The sequence below is a fragment of the Salvia miltiorrhiza genome, chromosome 6, assembly GCF_028751815.1.
Source record: "Salvia miltiorrhiza cultivar Shanhuang (shh) chromosome 6, IMPLAD_Smil_shh, whole genome shotgun sequence".
Lineage (NCBI taxonomy): Eukaryota > Viridiplantae > Streptophyta > Magnoliopsida > Lamiales > Lamiaceae > Salvia > Salvia miltiorrhiza.
The window spans coordinates 43,658,473-43,676,894 of NC_080392.1; the positions used below are offsets into that span (position 1 = coordinate 43,658,473).

General features: G+C 34.9%; 3 protein-coding genes across 3 annotated transcripts; 2 read left to right on the forward strand and 1 right to left on the reverse strand.

Moving 5' to 3' along the window:
• Positions 1–243: 243 nt before the first annotated feature.
• Positions 244–2,707, reverse strand: LOC130989803 (proline dehydrogenase 2, mitochondrial-like). The gene is made up of 4 exons (XM_057913901.1): positions 1,826–2,707; positions 1,084–1,738; positions 737–977; positions 244–630 (listed from the first exon to the last, which is right to left on the reverse strand). Exons 1-4 carry the CDS (start codon positions 2,348–2,350, stop codon positions 558–560), a joined length of 1,494 nt encoding a protein of 497 aa, XP_057769884.1. The 5' UTR covers positions 2,351–2,707; the 3' UTR covers positions 244–557.
• Positions 2,708–10,479: 7,772 nt separating this feature from the next.
• On the forward strand, positions 10,480–12,263 carry LOC130989804 (uncharacterized). The gene is made up of 2 exons (XM_057913902.1): positions 10,480–11,088; positions 11,179–12,263. The coding sequence occupies exons 1-2, from the start codon at positions 10,769–10,771 to the stop codon at positions 12,035–12,037; spliced, it is 1,179 nt and encodes a 392-aa protein (XP_057769885.1). The 5' UTR covers positions 10,480–10,768; the 3' UTR covers positions 12,038–12,263.
• A 2,805-nt stretch (positions 12,264–15,068) lies between these two features.
• LOC130989805 (uncharacterized) lies at positions 15,069–17,710 on the forward strand. The gene is made up of 6 exons (XM_057913903.1): positions 15,069–15,277; positions 15,559–15,883; positions 15,963–16,179; positions 16,452–16,989; positions 17,072–17,170; positions 17,261–17,710. The coding sequence occupies exons 1-6, from the start codon at positions 15,103–15,105 to the stop codon at positions 17,521–17,523; spliced, it is 1,617 nt and encodes a 538-aa protein (XP_057769886.1). The 5' UTR covers positions 15,069–15,102; the 3' UTR covers positions 17,524–17,710.
• Positions 17,711–18,422: the final 712 nt, after the last annotated feature.

The following is an 18,422-nucleotide window of genomic DNA, read 5'->3' on the forward strand; positions in this document are numbered from 1 at the left end:
AGATCCTACCACACACCAACTCAATTTTTGTACTCCTTAATGAATCAAAACAAAATAGGAAAGTAAAGAATCTGCAGCTGATGCTGACCTTCCAGTTATTTTTTTCTCAAGATTCTAGGAATCATTCATTCAAGTCGTTGTGCCGTAAAGCAATTTTCCTTTTAAAATTTCAAAAGTTGATTGCAGCTGTTGACAACTTCCGCTTGCAGTTGCACAAAAGAGAAAGCATCATGTAGTCACAGGTAGTAAAATTCTTGCCACAAATTTCACATCTGAATTGAGCCAAGAACCAAATTTTACAATACTCATCGACAATGACTCAAATACCCTAAAAAAAAACAGAAAAAAAAAAGTTGAGAAGAGCTTGCTAGGACCATGGCATGAATCATGGGTTATTAATGGAACTTGAGAGGGACAAGGACCTTCCTACATATTTTTCAACATTTGGAAAAGAAATCCTTGTCTCCTCTGAAATCTATTTACAATTCTTTGCAGTTGCAATTTCCATAAACATCATCATCTTCATCATATTCATCTTCATTGTCATCTCTACACAATTAGTCGGAACTAGGAATCTGTATAGTTTTCCGGTCACTTGGCGGCGACTTTAGCCTGCGAATGAGTTCATTCCTGCACGAATGGAGTATATGATTTCGACTATAAATCATACAATTAAGTTGAATTAATTTAAATTAAATTAAAACTTGTGAATTGAATAGATTTGTAGTTATGTTACCTCATGAGCGCTCTATCAAATGAGGAGGCAGAGAGGAGTCCTCTGTTTTCCTCCGCCCGCCGGAGAAGATACGGAATGATCTGCTCGACGCGGCCGTAGGGCAAGTACTTGCTCACTCTGTATCCGGCGTTTCTCAGCCCGAACGAAAGAGGATCCGCCATTCCATACAGCTGAGCGAAATGGAGGCGCTCGCTGCCCTTGTCGATTCCCAAATCCACCGCTTTCGCAGCCGCCATTTTGCCTGATTCATTCGTAATTAATTAACCAGTGAGAGACGGATTAAAAATAAAATAAAATTAATAAAATTTGCGGAGAACGATGGAGTAGGTGAGAAACGCGTGACTCACCTGACTCCATGTTGTGCGTGGCGAGCACGAGGGAGCCGGAGCCGCCGGCGATCTGGTGCAGCATGAAATCCGCGCAGTCGTTGTAGCAGGCGTGGGTGTTGTGGATGGTGTCGTGAACCGGGGACTGGACCCCGAGAGAATCGGCGAGTCGGTTTTCGGAGGCCATGTAGGCGCCTCTCACCAGCTTGATCCCGACGCCGACCTGCATTTGATCGGCGGCTTTTTTGGCGATCACCAGCCTGTCCTTGGCGTCCTTCAAATAGGCTTGAACGGTGTTGAATATCAGCGGCTCGTCGTCGTCGCCGCCCTGGCTGAACTCCACGGCCGCCGCGTACGTGAAGTAGTCGATCGCCGGCTGGATCGCGGTGTCCTCCGCGTCGATCAGGATCGGGAGGCTCGCGTCGATGCTGTTCCTGCAAATCTTCGCCATCCTCGCGTATGCGAGATCGAGATCACGCTCTTCCTCGGCGGTTAACGCCGCCGGCCGCTCCGGCGTGTGGTACAAGGGGCTGGAATCGGCGAGGAGAGGCAGCGATTTTAGCTTCCACGGCAGATTCAGCGATTTATCCTTGTGCTGCCACCTCAGCAAATCGCTCACTCTTTTCAGTATGCGCGGCGGGCAGATCGCCGTGACCTTCACCACCACGAAGCTTATCTGCACACACGAAACGCGTCTTCTCGATCAGCGACGGTGTCACAGTGTGTTATAATCGTGGAGTTGTGAAATCAGATGAGAACTCACAGGCGATTCGTCGACGGATTTCGTGGAATCGATGGTGCGGATGAACTCCTCCATGTTGACGTCGCACGATTCGTTGTCGTCGGCGTGCTCCAACCCGTAATCCAGCATCGCCGTGCGTCCGGACTCCCAGAGCTCCCGCGCCGTCGCGTTCGCCGCCGCGAGGTCCTCGCCGGCGCAGAACTGGCGGTAGAAGGTCCGCTCCGTGATCCCGAGCACCACCTTCCTGCACAGCGGGTCGTCCATCAACCTGGATTTCATGATCCACAGGCCGAGATCGGCCACCGGCGCCGCCGCGGCGAGGCGGAGCGTCACCAGCGACCGGAGCAGCTTCACGGTGGGGACGGACGAGAACAGCTCCTTCGTGTCGGCGAGGTTCAGGCCGTGGTCGTCGGCCGCCGCCGCCACCGCCGCCGCGTGCGGCAAGGCATCGGCGGCGACGTTCCCCGGCAGGACGGCGGTGGTGGAGGTGCGCGCGCCGGATTTCAGGCGGCGGAGGAGTCGAGGGCGGATGGTGCGGCCGGTCATGGTTGATGATCTGTGGCGGGATTGCTGGCTTGCGGTTTAGGACTTAGGAGAGTCGACGCTTATTAATAAATAAAAAAATTAATAAATCTATAATAGTATGCAGCAAGAGTTGAGGTGTTTATGAGTATTTATAGCTGCATTCAGTTTGAGATTATGCAGTTCCGAAAAGAATAAAGGGCTGTTTGGATAAGCTGATTTGGGAAAGTAAAGATTTGAATTGGTATGAGATGAGTGCGCGAAATTCACGATATTTTTCATACTAAATGCAAGGGGATTCAAATCCGTATTGTCATATGTATTATTTTTAGCTACAAAATTGATCCGAAAAATTGAAAGATTCATATGATCAGATAAATTGATCCAATTTTAGAGGATCATGGATTTAATTATTAAATCAAAAATAAAAGGTAGGCCTTATTTAACGGGTCTATTATTGTCTTGCTCCGGGGATTGTCCTAATCGCATGGGATAATGATGCAATGTCAGCGCTGATGAAGTATACATTCGGATTGCCACGTCATGGCTTAATTTATTTATTAAATTATTCTATTTTTGAGGGGAAATTAAATTAAATAACTACTTCGTAATAAGATAGATGCTGGGTCACATTTATGTCATCGTTTATTTATTTTATTAAGAAATCAGTATCAACTATATTCACTCGCCTTGTTATAGACTTATAGTAGTCAATCTCAGATTCCAATAAAATAATAAAAAAATCCCAGATTCCAAAACATTTGGTCATGTGTGATGTTATGGCACCGATTGATACTATTTTAAATTCTGAAAATATCTTTTATTACTTACCAAACTCGTTTTTAGTTTGAATAATGTTTTGTTGAAGCATGCAGTGAAAATTCAGAAAAGAACATGATAAGAAAAAGGTGATCCAGCATGCTAGTAGCTGTCAACAATTTACAAATTGTTCACATAAATTATTATACTACTACCAAGTTGCAGATGGATTGCTACTTGCTTGCAAAATGGCTTAGTATAGAAGTAATATTTTAGTCGGTGATTATCATTCACGAATAAAAGGCTGCACAGATATTTATTAATCTAATTTCTGGAATTTGAGATGTTTTGTTGACCAGTATTTCACATAGCATTTTAAAAAAGGGTTATTGCCAGAAAATACATATACTTTGTCAATTTTCTGGTTTATATCATGACTTTATAATTTGGTCAGAAAATACATCAATTTTCAATTTAATTACAATTATAACATGACTTTATAGTCTGGCCAGAAAATACACCAAGTTTCAATTTATTCTCAATTATAACATGACCTTATTTAGATTATTTTTCATCATAGATGTATTAATATTTATTGTATTTATATTAAATTGTTATGTACAAAATATTTATAATTGATTGATTAATTTTTTAAAAAATTAAGTTAGATGATTAATTATTTCATATATATATATATATATATATATATATATATATATGTATTTGTAAGCCATCAATATAATATCTTGTTATATATATATATATATATATAAATTTGATTTTAATGTTCTATTAATATATTATATATATAATAAGTATTTATTTACTTAAATTATGAAATTATAAAATATTAGGACCAATAAAAAATTACGTACATATATTATAGAAACTATGTTAAAAAGTAAATAATATTATATATTATTTACATATAGATGTATATTTATCAAATATATATGTATTTATATATAGTATATTGTGAGATGAAAAGAAAATTAAAAATATTTAATGTATTAAACTTTATATTATTATGCTAAATTAATTACAAGGTCATGTTATAATTGAGAATAAATTGAAATTTGGTGTATTTTCTGGCCAGACTATAAAGTCATGTTATAATTGCAATTAAAATTGAAAATTGATGTATTTTCTGGCCAAATTATAAGGTCATGATATAAACCAGAAAATTGACAAAGTATATGTATTTTCTGGCAATAACCCCTTTTAAAAATATATATTTAATTTTTTATTGCGAACTATTTTGTCCGTGTGATAACATATTACCAATTTTATGAATCAGAAGTCACAATTTTTTCAATAAGAGAAAGAAAAAAAATAATGATAGAATATGTGCGTCATCAATGATTCATTAATACTTTATCCAATATGACCTATCTGGACTAACCAAAAGAAATTATTCACATTTAATAAAAAGTGGAACAAACTACATAAATCAATTAAGTCCAATTAAAAACCTATATGTGCTTTCAACTAAATGATAGTAGCATATAGTAAGTGGTATTGTTTACAAGACATAATTGACACTTTATGTTAGATATTTAGCAGACAAACCGCATTTTATGTGTGCATATTATATAAATAAATGTACATGAGTATAATAAGATTAGATTCTAATGAGAAGCAAGTTGCTTAGTGGATGAACTAATTGCAATTTGCAAGTCAATCTCATCATTTATTATGTTATGGAGATTTGGACAGATGAGATTAAATAGAATATGCATGCGCAATTATGATGTCAATTGGAGATATGAGCCAATTGCATCACTAATAATGAAAATTGAATGGATGGGATTAAAAAGAATATACATAGTCCATATGTGTTGTCAAAAATATAAGTAAATTTTATTATTATTATGATTATTTTGATAAAAGTCAATTTTATTATTAATAATAATAAAATTGGACGGACGAAATTAAATACTTTATTATGCATGGACGGACCGCGTGACCAAAAAAATTAGAAGTATCTTCGTACGAGAAAAGTAGTGGGGTCACCTAACCTCACGTGGTCCCACAACTTCATTTGGTTTTAGGAAGTGTCTTTTTCGATCTTGCACTTTACTTCTTACTTCTGTCTTATTACTTTCATTAATTCACTGAAATTTTTGTATTTGGGGGAGGCAGATTACTCGAAAATTTCACTGTATTTTTCATGATTCAATACATTTATGCAGCCATATTTAAATAAAAAAAAATATTTATTACTTTTTAAAAATAAAAATAATATTGGCTTATAAATCAAGAAAAATTCATATGGGTGGCCACAAATGATTGTTTAGCATCACTCTTCAAAATTATATAGATCTAAAAGACTTTTGAGTATCAATTTATATATTGCTTATTAACATAAAAGTTAGATTAATTGTTTTGATTTTGTTACTCCTAGTCTTTCTTGTTTAAAGAATAAAAGTTAAAATACTCTTGGTCCTGGTTACAAATTTACTTGCTTATTAACATTTACATTTCAATTAATCAGTTTCATAAAAATACATCGATATATAGTAATTATACGCTCCTTGCAGAGAACATTAAGGGTGTTTTATTTGATTGTAAATTTATCATTAGAAAGGAAGGAAAAAAGAAAGATAATTTATTATTATTATTATTATTATTATTATTATTATTATTATTATTATTATTATTATTATTATTATTATTATTATTATTTAATGATCCTCGCTCTTTTTATCTTATGTTCTTTTTTATGAAAAAATATATGAAAAATATTATGAAAAAAGAGAAATAATAGAGAGAGAAAAAGTGAAGGGAGAGAGTACGAGAAAGAGAGAGAGAGGGAGAGATTAATTAAATTGTAGTACTATATTTTAAGATTAAACTTGTGAGAATGTTATCATGAATTGAAATAAAAATGTGAGAAAATAGGGTACTCGAGTAAAACTTTTCTTTCTATTCAAATAAAATTTTCAATTAAAAAAATAAATATATGCACATGTATATGTATTTCACCCTTTTCCATGGAAGCGTTCTTCTTTCTATTCAAAGAAAATTTTCAATTAAAAAAATAAATATATGCACATATATATGTATTTCACCCTTTTCCTCTTGAGAAAATTCATTCGGCTAAGTATCAATGTATATGACAATTTTATCTATGAGCTGTTTGTATTTAATTTATGCAATAAATTTTTTTTTCTTATAAAAGAAAAACCCCGCCGTCCAAAACAAATCGGCAAGTTGCACATTATAGTAATCATGATTTTATCATTACAATCTAAAGCTATTGGATTATTTAATAATACGTTTGTAATAGATCACCTGGTATATATAATTTCATTAATTAATGCATACATTTTTGTAAATATAGCACTCCTTTTATATAAAAATAGCACCTATGAGTATTATATTTAAGCAAAAAAATTGACATTTAGCGTCGCATACTTTATTATGCAAAAATAGTAGAATTACATTCATCTGAAATATCATTATATTTAGAATCATGTTTACTCAAAAATAGCATTAGGCTTCACTAAATCCAAACCTTAATTTATAAATACTCAGCGCCAGAAAGCTTTATTATCAAGGACTATATACATCTTTGGTCATTTTCTCGATTGGATTTAGTTTAAGTGGTAAAGTTGAAGTTTCAAAATTTGTCTCTAAGAAGTTATTAGTTCAAATTTTACTGACGTCGTGTGAATTATATTTTCTTTTGTTTAGTTTTTTTTTCTTTTTTGAAGGATTTTCTTTTGTTTAGTTATTTAATCTAATTTATACTATCTTAATTATAATTTAATTAATTAATTCATTGTAATATATATCTAGTTTCATGATAATACATCAAAATCCGGATATGCCCCTACTTTCCCGTGAACATACTTTTCTCCCCAAATCTCCCAATTGAATTCTTTGTTCTTTTTATTTTTTGGGTCTTTTTTTCGTCTTCTAGAACGAGTACCACATCATAGTTTTATTCTTCAAATTTATTGAGTAGGTAAATTAAATATAACCAGTTTGTGCAGTTGAAAAATACGTATGACTTAGTGAGCCACAATAGAAGAGATAAGCTCAATAAATGGAACTTCGTGAAGGGAAATTATAGCATGATTCATTTTTGCCTTCTAATCAAACAAACACGTGAAATATAAAATTTAATTCACAATATTTTATTTTATTTATTTCCCAAAAGTAAAATTTGAGTTCACAAATTTATTGCTTCCATTTCTCTAGATATGTAATTTAAAAGGCAATTTCAAGTTGTTACCTTTTTTTTTTTACTCCATCCATCCGCAAATCACGATATCGTTCTCACTTTTTGGACGACACGTGTTTTACAAAAATGGTGAGTAGTAAATTTGACTAGTCATGACTCATGTCAGAAGTAAATTTGGTCGAAATCTCGATTAGTAACAAAATCAAATTAAATTAACAGTTCGATAATTACCGCACTACTTAATTTTTAAAATTTGTATGCAAAATCAGAATTTGATGAAAGTTCAGTAATTACTACGCTACATTTTAAAGTTTGTATACAAAATTTGAATTTAATGAAAGGAGTGAAAAGAGGCGGTCCGATAAAATATTCTACCATATCCGAATTTTTTTTTTCATCATAGTAAACATGTGAAAATAGTGGAAAATAGGTGAAAATATACTTTTGATCTCATTTTCCATCAAAGTAAACACACCCTTACAGTAAATGATGTTTTATGGATTAATCATTCTTCCAATAATATATTTATCTCACTTAAGTATAAAATTATAATACCCCTTTAAGGAAAAGATGTTGTCCATAATTTTATACTGCCTCTCCAAATTTTTTATTACATTACAAATAAGGTATAAAGTTGTAAATGAAACTTATCATTAATTCTCTTTGATTTTTACGTTTACGAACTGATGAAAAATTATATGGATATATTGTAGATCGGCGGCAGATGAAGGCTCAATGCCCTTAGAAATAAATAATGAAGAAGTGAAGCCAGAGAAGGCAAAACAAATATTCTTCTTTCTTTTCAAATTATTCAGCCTGTGACAGCATGGCTAGCTAGTAATTTTTTATTTAATATTTGCTCTATAATATGGTCCTTCTAGAGAGATGTCGTACATTTAATTATTCTTTGTAGCGACAATATATAGCAAAAAAAAAAAAACAGTATTTTTTTTTCATCTAATGAACTGATGATTCTGCTTGAGTTTTCTTAATCAATTTAGTTACTTAATTATCATGCTAAGTTTAATTTATGATCCTAGTGTGGGAAGAAAATATTAGAGTTGTTCAAATAGCCTAATTGAATTTCTCGATTACATGTGAATGGTGCCAAATATTCACATCTAAAACTCAATCCATCTTAACTGTGAGTCCTTGCAACCTCAACTAGTCTAAGAATTATATGTCTTTAGAAAAAACTTGTCATACTTTTTAATTTCTACTAATCTTGAGGTTGATCTAAGAGCATATATTATGGTTTAAGTGATTAGTAGGAAGCATACATTATGTATATCGAGCATGGATCATGCTGCTTCACATGTTAGGCTTGCGACGCATCCGGCAGATAAGATAAGGCAATGCCATTGGGAGTATGTAGTTGTTCTTCATCCATCATCCAGTGTCCTGTCATTTTGTGGCACCCTATCTTGTTACTAACGTTCCCCGTTGTCAGATTTCGTCGTAGCATCAGCACTTGCACTTGTCAGAGCTTAGTAGAATATGCTTGTTCTTGAACAAGGTGATAGTTTGCTTGCTGCCCTTTGATTGCCTTTATTTGTGTGTGAAACTCTGTAGCTAATGAGGTTATATAGTAAGGCCTTTTCATAGAAGTTGGGACTATTTGAAACCTTTGTAAAGATTATAGTATAACTCATATAGAGCACTCTCTTCACTGGCGGAGCTAGGGGTGGGGCAGGGGGGTCACTGGGCCCCCCTGGGATTTTCAAAAATACTAGGATATTTTCATAATTTTATATTAAAAATAAAAAATACTCCCTCCGTCCCTGAAATGGCTTCCTCTTTGGGGACGGCACGTGTTTTAATAAAAAGTTGTAAAGTGTATTGATAGTGGAGAAAAAGTGATACTCCCTCCCATTTTTAATATAAGTCGTTTCAGCAATTGTCATGAATTTCGTTTTATATGTCGTTCAAGGGGTGATTAACCAAAATTAACCTCATTTACTTTCATTAATAGATTTCGGTGACTTTTGTTTTACATAGTATTTGAAGAGTCCACCTTCACACTATTTAATACTCTTGTTATCATTAAATAAGGTTATAATAGGTATAAAATTTATTCATTAAAATATGTGTAAAACACTAGAACGACTTATATTAAAAATGGGAGGGAGTATAATTATTATTGAAAGTTGTGAAAAGTGTTATAATTAGTATTTGTAGTGGTGAAAAGTGAAAAGTAAGAATAAATAAAGTATTATTAGTGGTGGGGTAGGTTTCCAAAAATGGAAAGAAAGAAAGAGGAAGTTATTTGGGGGACGTCCCAAAATGGAAAAAGAGGAAGTTATTTTAGGGACGGAGGGAGTATATAATTTTATCAACATCATTATCTTGTTGAGCTATTTTATAATGTACTCCCTCCGTCCCAGCTAAAATGTCCTGTTTTCCTTTTTGGGTTGTCCCACTTGAAATGTCTTGTTTCCTTTTTTGGCAATACACTCTCTCTGTGTACTTAATATTTAAATAATTTCCACCAACTCACTTTATCTACTTTATACACATTTCTTAATCTCTGTGCCGAAAAGAAACAAGACATTTCAGCTGGGACGGAGGGAGTAATTGATATGTAAGCCATATAATTAATTTATACATACCATGTTTGGATTGGATTCTAGAGATTTATTTTTTGAATTTTATATTGAAAGTTACTTTGCCTTACAAAGTTTCATGGGATTTTGGAAAATAAAATCACGGACTATTTTGAATTTATAATTTTAATGTCTTTTTAGTTTGGCGAATTAAATCATTATTTTTTCAAGTTTTGCAATTTCGTCCCCCAATTTTTTTCGATCGCTAGAGCGTCGAATTGGAGCTTACATGGATTAGTAAAGACGATGACATTTTTGTGAGGCCTAAACGACATCGTTTCGTACCATTTCAATTAAAAATTTCTCCAAATTAGAAAGAGATTGTATCCTGTATTTGCACTCTATATAATATTCAATATTTAGTAATTTTATTGCAAAATACATCGTAAAATGAATATGAGCTTGAAAATCTGTTAAAATGTGTTTTTTGTAATTTAAATAATATTATAATTGTGCTATTGATTCATTTATTTTTAATTTAATTTAATTTTTTAATTTAATTATTAATTTTCTTTTAAAATTTTTTTTGGACCCCCCTGAATCGAAAGTATGGCTCTGCCCCTGACTCTCTTAGTAATGATCAAGAAGAAATGAAAGTTACTACCTTTTGATTAGGCCATGATATTTCTGAAGCAATGTTATGTAATTAACTTTTCTGTATGTGTATGAATTATTCAATTGTTTATCAAGTTTTTGGTAGAGGGCATGCCCTTTTCTACACTCATATTAATCTTCAACTATGCTTTAAAAAAGATAGTGATCTCTCTTTTTGAATAATGCAAAAAGGAAAAGTTGAGAGATAAGATCTAAAGTGAAAGAGGGCCAAAAGCAGTTTCTTTAATTTCCCAATAACAAGTGATAATCAGTGTGTGTGGTAAGGCAGAGAGGGAGATGTACGTCAGCAGACCGCGTTCAATCTACCACCACTTCCCCGGAGCTCTCTCGTTGCAGCCGCAGGTAGATGTTCCGTATTCAGGCCACCTCGTTGTGACAGATGAAGATTCGGAGGCGATGGATTCCTTCTGCTGTGGAATATGGAGGAATCACAGAATCAGTAGGCTGCCATTCCCTTCAGACAGAATCTTGCAGGTGGTGCACTCTTCGTTGCAGGAGGAGGCCGGCGTGATCAAGGCGTGGTTCATACCTGTTCTTGATCAGCCTCTCTCATCCAACCGCTACTACGTCATCAAAGCTAAGGGAAGGCGAAAAGGGTACTCTCGTGTTGTTCCTTTTCATCGTTATACAGATATGGGTTCAGTTCAGTTTGTGAAAGACATTTTGCTGTCAAATTGCTTCTGCAGGCAGGCTTATACGTGTTCGAGAGAGGGAGAGGTCGGAGTGTGCTGCTTTAGGCGCCCTCGTGTGGAGTCGAAGACGAGGCCTTTTGATCACAGGGACAGGTACCAGCAGTTGGAGATTAGGCCATTTCATGGTGGTGGTTTCTTTGCTAGATCAGTAGAGTGGGATGGTTACCCTCCGAGTTTCCTCAGGAGAGGTGGGTGGGAAGTCTACACGGTTGCTTCGTGCAGACTCCGTCTGCACGAAGCCCCGGGCCTCCTTGAAACGATCCCGTTGGGGTTCCCCGACCGGGACCTCCCACTGCACTCGAGGCGTTCCACCCCCGTGGTGATGGGGAGGTGGTACTGCCCTTGCGTGATGGTGAAGGACGGGGACGTGGGGGCCCACGATCAGATGAGGAAGTGTATGGTGTATGAGCTGAGCCTGAAGCAGTGGTGGGAGCAGATACACTCTGTGGAGAATGAAGGTGGTGGGAAGAATGAGGTGGTGGTGGATGCAAGAGTGAGGAGGTTGGTGTGCCTGGCCCTTGGGATGGAGGCCGAGAAGGACGACGGGGGACGAGGCGGGGCCGACGGGTTCGTGTGGTTTAGGGTGAAGGGGGATTGTAAGAGAAGGGTGGGTGTGGGGTTGAGTGGTAGTTTGTATGAGAAGATGAGATGGGTGCAGGAAGCAAGAGGGTGGTTTGATGGGGAGAGAGAGGTGAGAGTGAAAGGGAGTAAGGAGGTTGGGAGTGAGAGTGGTTGGACAAGGTTTGGTTGCTATGTGTTGGTGGAGAGCTTTGTGTTGAGGAGAATGGATGGGAGTTTGTTGATCAATTTCAATTTTAGAAATACAGATAAGATTGTGTGCAAATGGGAGTGATGAGATTGGATGATTCCTACTAATCTATTTTTTTTAGATCAAGAATTGGTATCATCTTTGTTTGTATGGTAGGGCTAGATTGTATATGATGAAGTGATCATTTGTGTGAAGTCTCAACATATTAATACTAGCTAGAGAGACCCACAAAGTCATCATAATTCATAAGAGTATGTGCGTTGCAGAATCTGAACAAATTATATAAGAAACATTATAATCTCAAAGTCTACACTTTGGTGCTGTAAAGATAAAAATTAGTAATATGTAAAAGTAGTTTGCTATTGTAAAGATAAAAATTAACAATTGATGGTAATATTACTAATACATTCCTTAGTAGTAGCACTTGAATTATTATTATTTTTATTATTAGTATAATTTAAAACATGAATGTGACATGAGAAAACTAATACTACTATAAAACGTGTGGATTTTGAATTGATACATTTGGAATGCGTTATGACAACTCTGAGCTATACGAAAAGATTGGGCTTAAGTGATGGACCAAACCAAACACCAATTCGGGCTTGGAAGAAATTAGTTAACTAGGTAAATTTGCATTCAAAATAGTCACTTGGCCAAAAATAAGCATTCCATGCAAAAAAAATATGCAATACATATTTTTTTATTAATCATATTTTTTTAGGGGACTATTAATCATATTACTATCCACTAATTTTAAGGGTTTTGGCAAATAAAATCACAAACTATTGTGGAATTGCAATTTTATAATGATTTTTGAAATACGGCGAATTAAATCATTACCTTTTCAATTTTTGCAATTCTCTCCCCTCAATTTTTTTTTTCGATTGCTAGGGTGTTTAATTGGAGTTTACATGAATCAATAAAGACGACGTCATTTTTGTGAGGCCTAAAAGACTTCGTTTCGTACAATTTCAATTAAAAATTTATTCAAATTATAAAAGAACTGTATCATGTATTTGCACCATATTTTTCAATATTCATCAATTCTATTGCAAACAATCTCATAACATAATATTATGTGGAGTACTAATTCACGTAAACTCCAACTCAACAATCTGACGACGAGAAAAAATTAGAGGGGCGGAATTGTAAAAATTAAAAAAGTGGTGATTTAATTCGTCACACTTCAAAAATCACGTTAATATTACAAATCTGAAACAGTTCGTGATTTTATTTACCAAAAACCCCTTAATTTTGTAAGCACGCATGAGTTCTTAATATTATTCATCAAACCTCATACTCCATGTCTTTTGACCTCCCCTAAAAAAGTATGCAATTTCAAACAGGGGTGAATAGTTGTTTTTACCTATTATCAAAGACAAAAATAAAAAAATTACCACTATAAAATAAAATTAAAAAAATTACTAATTTTGAATTAAAAAGGTCAAAGTTTCCCCTACTTAAATCACAAATTTTGTTAAAATCATGAGCTTTGTCCGACATGCTCGACCAATGCAAGTCGAGCATGTTGAGCATTACTGGTAAATGCACTAATGCTCTACATGTTTGATCATTGAGAGTCGAGTATATTGAAATAAATATATTAGTGTTTGATATGATCGACCTCTGCAAATCGAGCATTAATGGTAAATACACAAATATTCGACATGCTCAACCATTGTGAATCATATTGTTGTGTTTTTTTTTTTTTTTTTTTGACAATTTGAATTTTTATTCAAATTGAATTTGACATAGCTTTGACGTGGCACCATTGTGATCATAACAATGTCGTTTTACTTATGAAATATAGTAAAAAAAATTAAATTATTTTTAAAAATTTTATTCTAATCAAATTACTTTGTATTATGATCTAATTAAGACGGGTACACTATATTTATTACAATGCACCATAGTCATAAAAATTAAATGACATGTTTAGTAAATAAATATGAATATTAAGCATAATTTATAATGCAATATGCATTTATTATATTGACTAGAAAAAAATCTATCTCCTAAATAAATGTCATTTCACCATTTCTTTCTTGTTTTATATTATAAACCATATTTGAAATGTTATTTATAAGATGCATTTAACTAGTTATTCATTTATAAATTTATACTTAAAATAATACAAATTCTACATTTAAATAATTTGTTCTTAAAATCAAAGAATGCGGAATAAAAGTACAAAAATTAATTTATAACAAAAATATATAAAATAAAATAAATATAAAACAAATTTGACCGTTTTTAATATGTAAATGGTGAAACAAAATTCTTTTGGGAGATAATATAATTTTGGTTTATATAAGAAATTTATATTGTATAATTTTTTTATTCAAAAAAAATATTCAATATGCATCTTAATTGAAAGATCATTACAAATCTTTAATTTAATGTCAAAATAGTTAAAAATAAATTTAAAGCGAATAAATTATACTCCCTCCGTCCCACGAAAAATCAATCGTTTCTTTTGGCCACGAGATTTAAGAAAGTATAGTATTTAGTGTGTTATTGTGATAGGTGAAAAAGTGAAAAGATGAATAAAGAGTAAAACGTTTGTCATATAAGAAAACGTAACAAGTTTCGTGTGACGATCTAAAAAGGGATACAACTTCTCTCTCCTTTTTTCTTTCCTCCTATTTTTTTCTTTCTTTCTTACGGTTAAGTTGCCTTGTCTCCTCCAGACTTTTATAACTGATTGCATTTAATGATCATAATGTACAATTAATGATCATAGGTGAGACGGATCGGGTCGGAGTTGGGGGAGCAGATCTGGGCGCGGGTTGCGTGTCTAGGCCAAATAATTCAAATTAATTATTATTGTAATGAAAAGTAATAACCGACATGAAAAAAAATAATATTTTTGAAACATTATATTTTTTATATCAATAATTACTTTTGTTACAATAATAATCATTTGATCAAAATAAGTACATTGTGGCCTCGTCCTTAACTCTACGCCCTCCACTGCTCTGCTAGGCAGGATTGGTTGAAAAGTATAAATTATTCAAAATAATTATTATTATGATAAAAGATAATCGATGTTAATGTTTTTCAAATATCACCTTTTTCTATATTAATAATTATTTTTTCGATCGACTCATCCTGTTCGCAACATCTTGTCTGAGTTTGATTTCCTCATGCAATGCAACATTGGCGTCTCGCTCGCCGCCTCAACACCAACCCACTTTCTTTATTACTCAAATAAATGCTCTATTAAATACGATAAACGATTTTTCAACCTTTCATTTTTGGCAGAAATGGCGGAATCTTGTTTCCTTCCCTCCTCTCTCACACCAAGACTTCCCCTCAAAGGTAAAACTCTCTCCTAGCTTGCTCTATACTATAACATTAACACACCTTCTTCAGTTTCATCATCTCTTCACCACTATCCTAATCTTTATTGGAAAAAGGAAAAACAAATAAAAATAAATATCCCTTCTCTCAGATAGTCTTTGCTGAAAATGGAACGAACCCAAGTACAAATTTTGGCGAATCTTAACTTCTTTTCTAAATCTATCAACAAAGTTCTTCATCTTCATTCACCCTTTACACACATGAAGCAATTATGAATATTTCTTGGTGGAATTAATCAGGAGGTGAGCAATGGCGGATCTGTTTTGCCCCAAATATAAAGCCATCTCATTTGAGGCTTCCATCCAGCTCCAGAGTACAAGCCTACACTGCTGATTCTAGGGCAATCGAAATCCCTAATCGATGGTACAACCTAATTGCTGATCTCCCCGTGAAACCACCACCCTATTTGAATCCCAAAACTCTTGAACCCGTTAAACCAGAGGACTTATCACCTTTATTCCCTGATGAATTGATCAAGCAAGAGGTGAGCAATGAGAGGTTCATCGATATCCCAGAAGAGGTGATCGATGTTTATAGGCTTTGGCGGCCCACGCCTCTGATCCGGTTAGTTCTGCTTCATCAATCATCATGATGCCTTAGTGTAGTTGAGAGGAAAATCTAATGCCTCTAGCTTGAAATGCAGAGCCAAGAGGTTGGAGAAACTGCTGGATACGCCTGCGAGAATCTACTACAAGTATGAAGGTGGTAGCCCTGCTGGTTCCCATAAACCGAACACGGCTGTTCCACAGGTCTGGTATAACGCCAAGGAAGGTGTCAAGAACCTCGTTACTGAAACGGGCGCTGGCCAATGGGGGAGCTCTTTGGCCTTCGCGAGCAGCTTGTTTGGCCTTAACTGTGAAGTAATGAACTCCTCTTCCTGTCTCAATTGTTGGTTTTATGCTTGTTTATACTAGTAGGGAGCGTTTACTTTTCAAGATTGACAATATATAGGATGATATGAATCTAGCGCGTTATCTATCTAGGCTAATCCTTAATAGTAAACGTCCCTGTAGAGTTATAGGTTGTGATAGATAGTGATGATGGTTGTTGACAAGCCTTGAGTTTTTGATATTGATGATAAAGTTATAAGTGTGTGATGAGAGGTGGATGTATGGGTGTTTTGGGTGTGCAGGTGTGGCAGGTACGCGCCTCCTATGATCAGAAGCCCTATCGTAAGCTGATGATGCAGACGTGGGGGGCGAAGGTGCACCCCTCGCCTTCTAATGTCACTGAGGCTGGTCGGAGGTTGCTTGAGAAGGATCCCTCGAGCCCGGGAAGTTTAGGGATTGCTATCTCTGAAGCTGTGGAGGTTGCAGCTATGAACCCCGACACAAAGTATTGCCTAGGTAGTGTTCTCAACCATGTTCTGATGCATCAGACTGTCATTGGTGAGGAATGCATAAAACAGATGGAGGCTATAGGAGAGACTCCTGATGTGATCATCGGATGCACTGGTGGTGGTTCTAATTTTGGGGGGCTTGCTTTCCCATTTATCCGGGAGAAGCTCAGTGGCACGATGAACCCCACCATCCGAGCAGTGGAGCCAACCGCGTGCCCCTCCCTGACCAAGGGTGTCTATGCTTATGACTACGGTGACACGGCAGGGATGACTCCGTTGATGAAGATGCACACCCTCGGGCATGACTTCATACCCGACCCAATCCATGCTGGTCAGCTCCCGCCACTTAGGCAGCTTACATTGCATCCTTTCATCATTTCATCGTTCTCTCGTTAACTGTCCTTGAATTGCAGGCGGTTTGAGGTACCACGGCATGGCTCCATTGATCTCACATGTGCATGAATTAGGCTTCATGGAAACACTTGCAATTGCTCAGAATGAATGCTTTGCAGGTGAGATCAAGAGCTTTTTTCTCACCACATGCTATACACAATACAAGATGAGTGAGATTGTCTCAAATATTTGAATGCTTGTTCGTATAGGGGCGATACAGTTTGCAAGGACGGAGGGGTTGATACCAGCGCCAGAACCAGCTCACGCCATAGCTGCCACCATACGAGAAGCTCTTCGTTGCAGGGAGACAGGCGAATCGAAGGTACTTCTCATGGCAATGTGTGGACATGGGCATTTTGATTTGCCAGCCTATGACAAGTATTTGAATGGAGGGCTTGTTGATTTGTCTTTCTCTCAAGATAAGATAGACTTATCACTTGCTAATATTCCTCAGAGTAAGCAGAAAAACTAGCTAACTCTATCAGTGGACTAAATGTTTTCTTCTTTTCAGATCATTTTATTTCCTTAGCCATTTGATTATAGTGTTAGCAACCAATGTCTGATCTTTTGGATGAACAATTTTCCCTTGCATCATTTGGTCCACTTTATGTTGTAGTATTACTTTTCTTTTTCTTTTCAAGAAAATTTTGTATTACTTATGATGTTTGTTGCATGTTAGTAATAATAATGATGTCATGAGGTTTCTATGCTCCTCTCTATTACAAATTATTACACTTGAGCAAACTTCACATTAAAAATTCCCTTAGTAATATGCTGCAATTGCAAAAAATTACTAAATACTATATGATGTTGTAATTGCAATGTTTCAAAAATCTTTTTTTTAAGTGTAGATTACGTTAAGTATTTGTGTTATTTGCAACCATTTAGATGACTAAATGACAGAGATTAACAAACCACATATTTTGGTGGATTATACAATTTTAAGCTTGTTTGATCAATTAGTTAGCCCAAAAGGAAAACGAAAATTTAGTGCATATTTAACAAAGGAAGTGAATTATTTTGACAAAATATGTAATATCAACGGTTTCTATGGGACGATGGGAAATGGTTATTGGTGTAAGAAACAATACACCATTCTGAATAAATTAAATGAATATATTATTTAAGAAGATAACCAAGAGATGCAAACTCATACGCAGTGAGGTTTATGGTTCAAACTCACTCCAAATCAAAACAAATAAATAAACATATTCAAAACTAATTGGTTTAAAAGACAAACTTGTATATTTAATTGGTGAAATTATTTATGAAAGAAATATCATGTTATATATAATTCAATTTGGATTTTAGAATTTGTTTTGTTTTATTTATTATTATTATTATTATTATTATTATTATTTTGAGGAAGAA

Coding starts and splice junctions, on each gene's coding strand:
- LOC130989803 (XM_057913901.1), bottom strand. CDS start 2,350: ATGACCGGCCGCACCATCCGCCCTCGACTCCTCCGCCGCCTGAAATCC. Junction 1,739..1,825: donor AATCCGTCGACGAATCGCCT/GTGAGTTCTCAT, acceptor TCGTGTGTGCAG/ATAAGCTTCGTGGTGGTGAA. Junction 978..1,083: donor CACGCACAACATGGAGTCAG/GTGAGTCACGCG, acceptor CGAATGAATCAG/GCAAAATGGCGGCTGCGAAA.
- LOC130989804 (XM_057913902.1), top strand. CDS start 10,769: ATGTACGTCAGCAGACCGCGTTCAATCTACCACCACTTCCCCGGAGCT. Junction 11,089..11,178: donor GCTAAGGGAAGGCGAAAAGG/GTACTCTCGTGT, acceptor TTGCTTCTGCAG/GCAGGCTTATACGTGTTCGA.
- LOC130989805 (XM_057913903.1), top strand. CDS start 15,103: ATGCAATGCAACATTGGCGTCTCGCTCGCCGCCTCAACACCAACCCAC. Junction 15,278..15,558: donor ACCAAGACTTCCCCTCAAAG/GTAAAACTCTCT, acceptor GGAATTAATCAG/GAGGTGAGCAATGGCGGATC. Junction 16,180..16,451: donor TGTTTGGCCTTAACTGTGAA/GTAATGAACTCC, acceptor TTGGGTGTGCAG/GTGTGGCAGGTACGCGCCTC.